This window comes from Oncorhynchus masou, chromosome 25 (genome assembly GCF_036934945.1).
Source record: "Oncorhynchus masou masou isolate Uvic2021 chromosome 25, UVic_Omas_1.1, whole genome shotgun sequence".
Taxonomy (NCBI): Eukaryota; Metazoa; Chordata; class Actinopteri; order Salmoniformes; family Salmonidae; genus Oncorhynchus; species Oncorhynchus masou.
Window position 1 is genome coordinate 14,579,600 of NC_088236.1, and position 11,830 is coordinate 14,591,429.

At 41.7% G+C, this 11,830-nt stretch overlaps 1 protein-coding gene across 5 annotated transcripts; it reads left to right on the forward strand.

Moving 5' to 3' along the window:
- Positions 1 to 257: 257 nt before the first annotated feature.
- ubac1 (UBA domain containing 1) lies at positions 258 to 9,541 on the forward strand. 5 transcript variants are annotated; one of them, XM_064936755.1, is made up of 12 exons: positions 258 to 681; positions 1,058 to 1,178; positions 1,424 to 1,497; positions 1,703 to 1,810; positions 2,041 to 2,085; positions 2,186 to 2,288; positions 4,516 to 4,624; positions 4,863 to 5,136; positions 5,430 to 5,516; positions 5,995 to 6,133; positions 6,267 to 6,396; positions 6,844 to 9,541. In XM_064936755.1, exons 1-11 carry the CDS (start codon positions 544 to 546, stop codon positions 6,380 to 6,382), a joined length of 1,314 nt encoding a protein of 437 aa, XP_064792827.1. In that variant the 5' UTR covers positions 258 to 543; the 3' UTR covers positions 6,383 to 6,396; positions 6,844 to 9,541. The 5 variants fall into 5 exon arrangements, with proteins under 5 accessions (XP_064792827.1, XP_064792826.1, XP_064792828.1 ...); XM_064936754.1 differs by having other exon boundaries at positions 6,267 to 9,541; XM_064936756.1 differs by having other exon boundaries at positions 2,192 to 2,288; positions 6,267 to 9,541.
- Positions 9,542 to 11,830: the final 2,289 nt, after the last annotated feature.

The window sequence follows — 11,830 nt, forward strand, 5'->3', positions numbered from 1 at the left end:
TAGAGCCAGTGCAAGAGAGTCCGTGCAAATAAAAAGGGGGTCAATGCAAATTGTCAGGGTAGCCATTGGATTTTTGGGATCCTCATTGCCGGGTTCAACAGTTGAACTCATCTCATACGGCATATATAAGTTATATTCTTAAAGAATCAATGGTTAGAAATGTATGTCCAAAAAGGGATATTGCAATGAATGATTTAAGACGTAAACGTAACTACAACTCCCACTATGCACAGGGCCAACACTACGTTGCTTGGGTTCAGAGGTCAATCGTTACCAAAAAAATATGGTCTTCGGCTGGCTGCTCGACTCTTGAAGGAAAGTAAACAAATATTTTTAGCGAAATAACGTCAGTAGACTGCTATTTCGTTAAATTACGACCAGTCTGTCTGAAAATGGTCTGAAAGTTAAAAGTGCAGGCGTTTGCACTGTTGTCGCTGGTTTTCGAAGACGCCAGTTAGCGCGCTAACGTTAGCAAGCTAGCCGTAACATCAAGCCAACATCACTGGACTGGTAGCTATCAAGCTACACACCAAGGCTACAGCTATGTTTGTGCAAGAAGAGAAGATATTCGCTGGGAAAATATTAAAAATCCATATTTGTACAATGGAGGGTACGGAGTGGTTGGAAGAAGTTACAGAGGATACCACTATTGAAAAACTCAAAGAGAAGTGCTTGAAACATGTATGTTTGTATGTTTATTTTCCTGCTTGCTCATTGGTGTTTGCCCGTGGTGAAATTGTAGCTGTTTGCAGGCCCAGTTGAAATTGTCTGGTTCCGTATTTATAGTAACTGGGTAGACACTGCTATTTATAATTTAGCAAGTTGGCTCGCAAGCTGTCTAGTTTCTAAACCTGCAAACTAGGCACAATGCTCCTAGTGTAATGCAGAAATAATTGCTACCTTTCGAAATGAGTCTGGCTATTGATCTAAGTCTAGCTAGCCTATACATGACCAATTACAAACTGCTTATGACACTGTAGCTAGTATTTTACAAGGGTAAAAGTACTGCTAATTGTTCCTGCCTGTGGGATAATGTTGGGGTTTGATTGTTTTTCAGTATGTACATGGAAGTCTTGAGGACCCCAAAACACTCACACACCACAAACTTGTCCATGCTGCCACAGAGAGGATCCTCATGGAAACAAAAACGGTTTCAGATGAAAATTTAAAAGATAAAGGTAATCGTATGGAGGTCACAAAGTTGTCTCAATGTTTACATTTTCACCACAAACATTTAGTGAGTGTTATTTGTTTATTTAGCTCCCTATTAGCTTTTTCAGAAGCAGCAGCTACTGTTCCTGAGGTCCACACAAAACATGACAAGCAACAAAACACTGATAGACGAGGACAGTCACACAAAATTCAACGATATACAACAACAAAAAATGATGCTAGGAAGTTACAGTGATTCCTTCTGTTTTAGATGTTCTTCTACTGATAAAGAAGAGACCACCGCCACCCCCTCCGAAAATGGCAGATATATCTGCAGAGGAAAAGGTAAAACTGATTTGTTTAATTGTATTGTTTTGTGGGTTATCTAACTCAGCGCTGAACTAAATAGGCACCCTTCATCAGACTGAAATGTTTAATAGATTGCTGATATGGATAGAACCATGGACAAGTAATATAACAAACTTCTTACATCTAACTATTTGTACTGTCTGGGATTATTGTCTGTGTGTGATTCCTCCCTGTCTGTCAGAAGAAGCAAGATAACAAGGCTCCAGATAAGGAAGCTATCCTGAAGGCCACTGCTGGCCTGTCCACCCGCCACACTGACCGCACTGTCACCCAGCACAACATCAGAGACGTATGTACAGTAGGATTGTACACTATTGTAAATAACCTGGCCTAATGCATGGTTCAAAGCACTGGAGGAGTGTTCCACTGACTATTGTACTGAAATTCAACTAGTCCTGAATTTCATGGGTCTGCACAATAATCAGAGGCAGGTTAAAATGAGTGAAGTTTGTCGTATTAAGCCTGTTCTAAATTTCTGGTGTTAAGATTTGATGTTTATGTAACCCTCTATTTAATTAGGAAATCCCATTGAGGTCAGAAGACCTCATTCCCACGGGAGACCTGGCAAGTTGATAATGCTCTCAATGTTATGCCATGAACCTCAGTCCAAAAAATGGAGTATTAATTATTGTTTATGTGTGCCTGTGTGTACATTTTCCTTCAGTTTCAGACGGAACTTAGGAAAATCCTTGTCTCTCTCATTGAAGTGGCCCAGAAGCTTCTCGCATTGAATCCTGATGCTGTGGAGCTCTTCAAAAAGGCCAATGGTACAACATGCAGACGCTGTTACACTCCAAAAACATTTGCCTTAAAACTCGTTTTTCAACCAATCCACAAATTTCTTGTGAACAAACTATAGTTTAATAATCTACTTTGTGCATGACACAATACATTTTTCCAACAATTGTTTACAGACACATTATTTCACTTATAATTCACTGTATCACAATTCCAGTGGGTCAGAAGTTTACATACACTAAGTTGACTGTGCCTTTAAACAACATGGAAAATTCCAGAAAATTATGTCATGGTTTAGAAGCTTCTGATAGGCTAATTGACATCATTTGAGTCAATTGGAGGTGTACCTGTTTATGTATTTCAAGGCCTACCTTCAAACTCCGTACCTCTTTGCTTGACATCATGGGAAAATCAAAAGAAATCAGCCAAGACCTCAGAAAAAAACTGTAGACGTCCACAAGTCTGGTTCATTCTTGGGAGCCATTTCCAAACGACTGAAGCCGTTTTACCGCTCAGGAAGGAGACGCGTTCTGTCTCCTAGAGATGAACGTACTTTGGTGCGAGAAGTGCGAATCAATCCCAGAACAACAGCAAATGACCTTGTGAAGATGCTGGAGGAAACGGGTACAAAAGTATCTATATCCACAGTAAAACCAGTCCAATATTGACATAACCTGAAAGGCCGCTCAGCAAGGCCACTGCTCCAAAACCACCATAAAAAAGCCAGACTATGGTTTGCAACTGCACATGGGGACAAAGATCGTGCTTTTTGGAGAAATGTCCTCTGGTCTGATGAAACAAAAATAGAACAGTTAGACCAACTGTTATGTTTGGAGGAAAAAGGGGGAGGCTTGCAAGCTGAAGAACACCATCCCAACCGTGAAGCACGGGGGTGGCAGCATCATGGGCATTAAAATGGAGTTGGGCCGCACCTTGCTGCTATAACAGTCTCCATGCTTCTGGCAAGGTTTTCCACTAGGTGTTGCAACATTGCTGCTGGGACTTGCTTCCATTCAGCCACAAGAGCGTTCGTGAGGTCAGGCCCAGATGTTGAGTAATTATGCCTGACTCGCATTCAGCGTTCCAAAGGTGTTCCATGGAGTTAAGGTCAGGGCTCTGTGCAGGCCAGTCAAGTTCTTCCACACTGATCTCAACAAACCATTTCTGTATGGACCTCGTTTTGTGCATGGGGGGCATTGTCATGCTTAAACAGGAAAGGGCCTTCCCCAAACTGTTGCCACAAAGTTGGAAGCACAGAATAGTCTAGAATGTCATTGTATGCTGTAGCGTTAAGATTTCCCTTCACTGGAACTAAGGCGCCTAGCCCAAAACCAAGAAAAACAGCCCCAGACCATTATTCCTGCTCCACTAAACTTTACAGTTGGCGCTATGCATCGAGGCAAGTAGCGTTCTCCTGGCATCCGCCAAACCCAGATTTCTCAGTCGACCTGCCAGATGGTGAAACGTGATTCCACTGCTCCAGAGTACAGTGGCGTACACCACTCCAGCTGGCAGTTGGCATTGCGCATGGTGATCTTAGGCTTGTGTGCGGCTGCTCGGCCATGGAATCACATTTCATTAAGCTTCCTATGAACAGTTATTGTGCTGGCGTTGCTTCCAGAGGCAGTTTGGAACTCTGTAGTGAGTGTTGCAACCGAGAACATGATTTTTACTCACTATGCGCTTCAGCAGTCTGCGGTCCAGTTCTGTGAGCTTGTGTGGCCTACCGCATCACGGCTGAGCCGTTGCTGCTCATAGATGTTTCCACTTCACAATAACAGTGCTTACAGTTGACCGGGGCAGCTTTAGCCGGGCAGAAATTTGAGGAACTGACTTGTTGGAAAGGTGGCATCCTATGACGGTGCCACGTTGAAAGTCACTGAGCTCTTCATTAAAGCCATTCTACTGCCAATGTTTGTCAATGGAGATTGCATGGCTGTGTGCTCAACGTTATACACCTGTCAGCAACGGGTGTGGCTGAAATAGCCGAATCCACAAATTCTGAAGGGGTGTTCACATACTTTTGTATATAAAGAGTATATATTGTTACTTTTGAATGACTCTAACGAAGGCTGAAACATTTGTCCATCTACCTACCCCTAAATTAAATAAATACTAAAGAAACCTTGAATCTACTTTTTGAGTGCGGACCAGCGACACAATTTTGGAATACTGACAAAGGCTGTTCATGAGTGACAACTGTATTATACTATTTTTCCAGTTCACTAACAATGTGTGTCTGTGTGTGATTGTCAGCCATGCTGGATGAGGATGATGAGGACCGGGTGGATGAGACGGCTCTTCAGCAGCTGACTGAGATGGGTTTCCCTGAGAGCAGAGCCATCAAAGCTCTCAGACTCAATCAGTGAGTCACAATCAATTATACTTAGCGGCAGCAGGAGTCTGACTCTACATCAGAATCACTGACACAACGAGTGTAGTCTTATGTCCATGCTACTGGTCAGTGGTCATATCAGTGAAGTGTATACAGAATCGCCAGTTGTTTGAATCACAACAAGAGTGCCATATCTGAACTGAAGAGTGTGAAACTACAGAAACAACAGTTTTAACCATGCCCCTCCTTCACTGCCTCCATCCTGCAGCATGTCGGTGACCCAGGCCATGGAGTGGCTGATTGAGCACGTAGATGACCCCACGGTGGACACCCCCCTGCCTGGCCAGGACACCCCAGGAGCAGTAGGGGCCACAGCTCCCCCCCTGGTCCATTCTATCTCGGCCTCCGCCTTCCGTCCCAGCCTCCTCCGCACCCTCTCCCAGACCAGCACAGACGACGCTGTCACCGGAGCCAGGCAGGATGAGCTCACTGAGATCTTCAAGAGAATCCGAAGGAAAAGAGAGTTCAGGCCTGACTCACGGGTGAGTGTCACTTTGGGTCCCAATGGCCTGGCCTGGGATGTACCAAGCTAACACTGATGCATGTAGCTAGCTTACACAAAGTGTTTGTAATGCGATGCCGTTCAGTTATGGACTCGGTTGCTGAATGCTATCTGTGTTGTGATTATTGGACTTGTGGTGTGATAAGACTCTTGATCATATTGTTACAAAAGCTTGTTAGAATGACAAATGTCTTGTGGAATGAAAGTATTGACTATATAAACTGTCAACTCACACAGATGAATGAGTAGACTCTTTGCTGTCTAACTCTGCAGGCAGTCATTGCTTTAATGGAGATGGGTTTCGATGAGAAGGAGGTGGTCGATGCTCTGAGAGTCAACAACAACCAACAGGACGCTGCGGTAAGTTTTTAAAGGGATACTTCCCCATAGTCAGATGAACTCTTGATACCATTTCTATGTCTGTCCAGTTTGAAGGAAGTTGTAGGGGGTTTCGAGAGCCAATGCTAACTACCGTTAGCGCAATGACTGGAAGTCTATAGGTATCTGCTAGCATGAAGTATATGACACTTAGGTCTTTCAGGAGCACTCTATCTTCTATCTATATGATGGTTTCGTCTTGTATTCAATGAGACATTCTAGATGCAGAATACATTAATTTATACAAGAGAGGAAGGAATGATTGAACTGCTTTTCACGCCCTTTGTCCATGTTGTCATTGGGATAGAGACCTGATTCTCTATTGACCATCCTAGTTTCAGAGGAGTTGACTAACTGATCTAAACATTTTGTCCCTCTGTGTGAGTAAGTGGTTGCTGATCGGTTAACGTGTTTGCAGAGTGAGTGGCTGCTGGTTGCTTATCGTGTTGTCATCCTGCAGTGTGAGTGGCTGCTGGGGGACAGGAAGCCGTCTCCAGAGGACCTGGATAAGGGCATCGACACCAACAGTCCTCTGTTCCAGGCCATCCTGGAGAACCCCGTGGTCCAGCTGGGCCTCACCAACCCCAAAACACTGCTGGGTAGGAGCGACAGCAGTTACACACAAACACAAGGGGCTTTTTAATGTGTTAGCATTTGATTATGTTTTCTGTTGTGTGTACTGTAGGGTCACACAGCAGGTTAGCCTCTAAAACCCTTGTTGTCTTTATGCAGCGTTTGAGGACATGTTGGAGAACCCTCTGAACAGCACCCAGTGGATGAACGACCCTGAGACTGGGCCTGTCATGCTGCAGATCTCCAGAATCTTCCAGACACTCAACCGCACGTAGACACTGCACAAACGGTGTGTGTGTGTTTTGTGTGTAGGCGTATGCATTTGTATGTAGGCGTATGAATTTGTATGTAGGTGCGCGTGTGTGTGTGTGTGTGTGTGCACGGCTGTGACGAGTATTGTTTTTGCCTTGAAAAGTCAAAGCCGGAGAAGATGTGTAAATGTAAGAGTTCAGAAGATGGAGATGTGACAGATATATCTATTTATACCACTGAAAATAGAACAATGTTAACATGATTATAAAAATTATAAGAATTGTTGTTTTTTTACATTTTAATAAGAACAATTTATAGTTAAGACCTACATGATTTATTTAAAATTTATCCATGTACAAAAAAAAATGACCATCAGGCATCAAAACAATGTTTACACTTTAAAATCAGCTTTTGTATGTTTTGTGATATTTAAATATCAATTACAGTTTCATTTGTTTCCTTAAATTGCTACATTTCATCAAAGGCGAATGACTTCAGGGCAAGCAGTCAAGTCCGTATCATTTGGTTGAAGACAGGGCTGCCTGTGAACATGCACCCTAACTGTTGTGTGTCAAGGGAACCAGGATTCAGTACTAGCCAGGGGTGTGTTCAAACGGTTGAAAGGTTCAGAGAATGTTGCAGAGTTTCCCGTGTGGCACCATCTGCAACATTCCCACAGGGTAACAGTATGGAAATGTATGCCCTCACTACTGTAAGTCCCTCTGGATAAGAGATTCTAATAAATGACTTAAATTTAGATAGAAATGTAACATATAGAACTGACATGGATTCTCTCTGACAAAGAAGAATGTATGTTCTAAATGATGTATTTTTATCTGAACGTTTTGTTACTGTTCATCTTTCTGAATGATCATGCCCCAGGTGATGTTAGAGGGCAACGGTTGTGCTTTTCACCGGCAGTTGTGTTACAGGGGTGTATTCAGTAGGAAGCAAATGGATTAAAATGGGGAAGGGCCTATCTGAATTTGTCCAATATATAAATTCTTGTTTTCATTGTAAAATGTTTTACTACACTGGCACTAATGAATGCACCCCAGGTAGATGTGGGTGGTCAGACACTTCACCTTTCACTCTGTTCAACCTTGGGAACCTGCTGTGAGTCACTACTCAAAGACGGAAAAGTAAAGGAGGACATTTTCTTTGTGCTTCTCCCAAATATTTATTTAACTGCTAGTTTTTTGTTGCCTATTTTAGTAAAGTATTATAAGCTGTCTTTTTAGTGTCTGTGAAGTCAAGTCCGTGTATTAATGGTCTTTGGTCCTGCTTTATCTCGATACCTATGTATAAATTCTCAATGTGCTCTGATTCTGCGCCTGTTCTCAATACTCTTACCACAGCTCACTTCAGCAGGCGAAATATTACTCCTGGAACTCCTGAGAAAGACATTTTCTGCCAATGGGTGGTATGGTTGGCTTGAGTGCCAGTCTGTTTGTGCTGTCATGCCAACTCATTGTCTTTGTGTCTAACCATATTTGGCTTGACAATGAGTAATGGAGCTGACAAGAGCAACAGATCTGGGACCAGAATACAGTATGATAGGTTTCAGGGGAAATTGAGGCTTGATCCACGAACATCACATACATGATTCAAAGGTTATCGTTTGAGTGATGCGAAGGTGTATATCATTCCTTCCTGCAATGAAGCAAACTAGGTATCAATATGTAAGCCAATGCATTGAATCATTTTACATGCAGTGGTATACTGAGCTAAGTAAAACTGCTAGTCTAGTGGCGGGCCGTTGTACTTTTGAGAGCAGTAGATGTGAGCTGTTTAACCAAAACAAGAACTTATTATTGACTGTGAGATGACTTGCCTTGTCACCAGACAGACCAGTTCAAACTATAATAATACAGTATCTTGTTGTGCAATAGCTAGAATCTATAGATGGACTTGAGTTTTGTAGACCTGTTAGAATACATATTTGATTGGAGTGTTAGGAATGTGTGAAATGCAATGGGTTAGTGGGGCTGTATGTTTATTCTATATCCTTTGACGGTCATTTATAATAACAGTAACTGACTTCCCAGAAACACTAGTACTGCTTTTGTTACATATGATTCAATATGACTGATTTATGGGGCTCTAGTGTGCTTCCCAAATGCACCACGTTCCCTAAATAGTGCACTAGTATTGACCAGAGCCCTATAGGTCCTAGTTAAAAGTAGTGCACTATTGGGGATTAAGGTGCCATTTGGGACAAAGACTTTGTTTTCATTGTGAATTTAATCTAAAAGAAGAACATGAAGGATGCATGGTGTGTTTTGCCAAGCTTGTTGAGTGTTTTATTCAATATTTGAATTGTAGTGTTGATGTGACTTTGCTCAGGGAGGCTGTTTTTTTCTAGCTATGCCACCATGAGGCAAATCTCTACTCCTGTTGTGCAAGAATTTGACTTAAGGCTTTAACTGATCCATGATAACCTGGCTTATTGAACAGAGCGTCACTAAGTATGGTTTGGTAAAATGCAATATTTGACAATTATTTAAATGTTTTTTAATGGAGAAGTATTTGCTTGAATTGTGTGTTTATTTATATTTTAGCCAAAATAGTTACTTGCTCTTATTAATATTACATTTTAGAGAATCTGAAATTTGCACTTCAAGTTATTGAATTACAATTTCTTTACAAAATAGATCTATACACATTTTCAGAAAATACGTTTTTCACTAGCAGGTCAAGGATCTGTCGAGCAATGTAGCATTTTTGAATGTTCAAAGCATTTGTATAGATGGAGGGGGAGAAGACGACATTGGCTGCCTTTCTGTATACAGGTCTAGGATGCTGTGGCAAAGTTTTCTATCATGGCTAGTGTTATTTGTTATAACAACATGGCCCGTTTTTGTTTTTTCATAGTAATCCAATATCAAATCATGTATTTCCCAACTGCAGAGACTGAAAGGTAGAAGACTTTAAGTACAAACTTCAGCCATCAGGAGCTGAAAGCCTAGATTGGTCTTTGATCAGTGCTTAATAAGGGGTATTTTAGTGTGTGAGAGTCATCTTGGCAGTTGGATTGTTTTTACTGGGTTTCCATACAATACTGTCCGGTATTAACAACCTATGCAATATACTCTCTCATTCTGTTAAACCGACTAGCCTCGCCCTCGGGGCTACTGTCATTCAAATCACAATTACATTAAAAGCATTTCTGTTGCTGTTTTCTTTTGAATCCTGTGCTTTGTTTACCTGAAATGGGGGGAACTTTTAATCTCCCTTAGATAGTGTGGACCTGTTAACGATAGAGAGAAAGTATCATAGGTGCTCAATGCATTTCATACCGACGAGACTGTTTTTTTTATAGATGTGAAACAATCTATAGCCTGGATGCCATTCTGTTCTAGCATTAGCCAGCCCAGACTAGGCTGCAGGTTATCTAATGTTGAAACATAGACATTTTTACTATGGCACCACTAATAGCATTTATTAAGCAAAAATCTGACATCACTGGCCTGTGCTGCCTAATGTGTCTTCACTAAAGCAGTGTTCTCAGGTTGCATGTTGTGTGCAGTACCAACACCTGACAGTTCTGTTGATTAGGGAACAACACTGACACCTGACAGTTCTGTTGATTAGGGAACAACATTGACACCTGACAGTTCTGTTGATTAGGAAACAACATTGACACCTGACAGTTCTGTTGATTAGGGAACAACATTGACACCTGACAGTTCTGTTGATTAGGGAACAACATTGACACCTGACAGTTCTGTTGATTAGGGAACAACATTGACACCTGACAGTTCTGTTGATTAGGGAACAACATTGACACCTGACAGTTCTGTTGATTAGGGAACAACATTGACACCTGACAGTTCTGTTGATTAGGGAACAACATTGACACCTGACAGTTCTGTTGATTAGGGAACAACATTGACACCTGACAGTTCTGTTGATTAGGGAACAACATTGACACCTGACAGTTCTGTTGATTAGGAACAACACTGACACCTGACAGTTCTGTTGATTAGGGAACAACATTGACACTGACAGTTCTGTTGATTAGGGAACAACATTGACACCTGACAGTTCTGTTGATTAGGGAACAACATTGACACCTGACAGTTCTGTTGATTAGGGAATAACATTGACACCTGACAGTTCTGTTGATTAGGGAACAACATTGACACCTGACAGTTCTGTTGATTAGGGAACAACATTGACACCTGACAGTTCTGTTGTAATTCTTGAATAATATAATTCATAAATGCAACTGTCATGCCATCAGATTAGGGAACACCATTGACACCTGACAGTTCTGTTGATTAGGGAACACCAATGACACCTGACAGTTCTGTTGATTAGGGAACACCATTGACACCTGACAGTTCTGTTGATTAGGGAACAACACTGACACCTGACAGTTCTGTTGATTAAGTAAAAGCACTGTTCTGTTGTCTTTTTTATTAGGTAACAGCATTGGCACCTGACCGTTCTGTTGTCTGTTGATTGGATAACAGCGCTGACACCTGACAAGTAGCACAGGTACTTGGTATGTGGTATTTGTCTGGTCATTAATTTATTCCTCTCAGTTTGCCCAACTCTTGTCTTGCAGTTGGTCCCAATATGCTCCTTACCCCTACACCCTTGGTACTAACCAGTACATGGATCTGACCTTAGCATGTTTGGAGATACGTAAGGAGTAGGCAATATGGTGGAACTCCACCACGACTACACTGGTTATGCCTATCCAGACTGTTTCAGATCTGCAAGCATCAAAGGTTAGGGCAATCAGCAGTTGCTGCATCCATTTTTGAACTTAGAAGTTGATATGTACCCATTAATTCTTGAATAATATAATTCATAAATGCCTCATGAGCTTAGATTAACTGTCATACCCCATCAGAACCAAAATATAAGCTTGTTTTGCACCAGTATTTGTAAACAATGAACATTTAAACAAACACTATATAGCCTCAAAATGTTGTTAAAACTCTAATTTTGATATCATGTATGATCAGTCCTTACAGTTCTCCAGCCCCATCCCTTTGATTTGATTTGATCCCTCAGCTTTTTACCTGAACCAGTGGTGAGGAGGCCACTTTTTATTGTGTCTACTGCTGATTGCAGCTTTAAGGCTAAGTTCAATGAATGTGGCCTTAAGATGCTTTTGGGAAACCGGGACCTGATCTAGTTTCTCACTCCGGGTCATATTCATGTGAATTTGTTCACTTCTCACCTGTGGAAAATGTGAAAAGCTTTGTAACATCACTTCTCAAATGTAGTACCAATTAAACGCTTTTTGAATTTAACTGATGCGAGAGGGGTCAAATTTTGTGTTTCATTGTCTTCTGAAATACAACAGCATCTTTATAGTTCCTTTCCATCCTGTCAAGGAAGTAGGCTACCTGAGTCAATTTCGGATAGATGCTACTGTTCCATAAGGTGGTGTGACCTTGTTTGTTGGACTGGGTGGCTTGAGGCCTGAACAGCCTAGCAGTTAGTGTCTGAGT

Excerpts from the sequence above, each read along its gene's own strand:
- ubac1 (XM_064936754.1), top strand. The coding sequence starts at position 544 with ATGTTTGTGCAAGAAGAGAAGATATTCGCTGGGAAAATATTAAAAATC. Across the intron at positions 1,811-2,040 it reads CCCAGCACAACATCAGAGAC|GAAATCCCATTGAGGTCAGA; the intron begins GTATGTACAGTA and ends CTATTTAATTAG. Across the intron at positions 6,134-6,266 it reads CAACCCCAAAACACTGCTGG|CGTTTGAGGACATGTTGGAG; the intron begins GTAGGAGCGACA and ends GTCTTTATGCAG.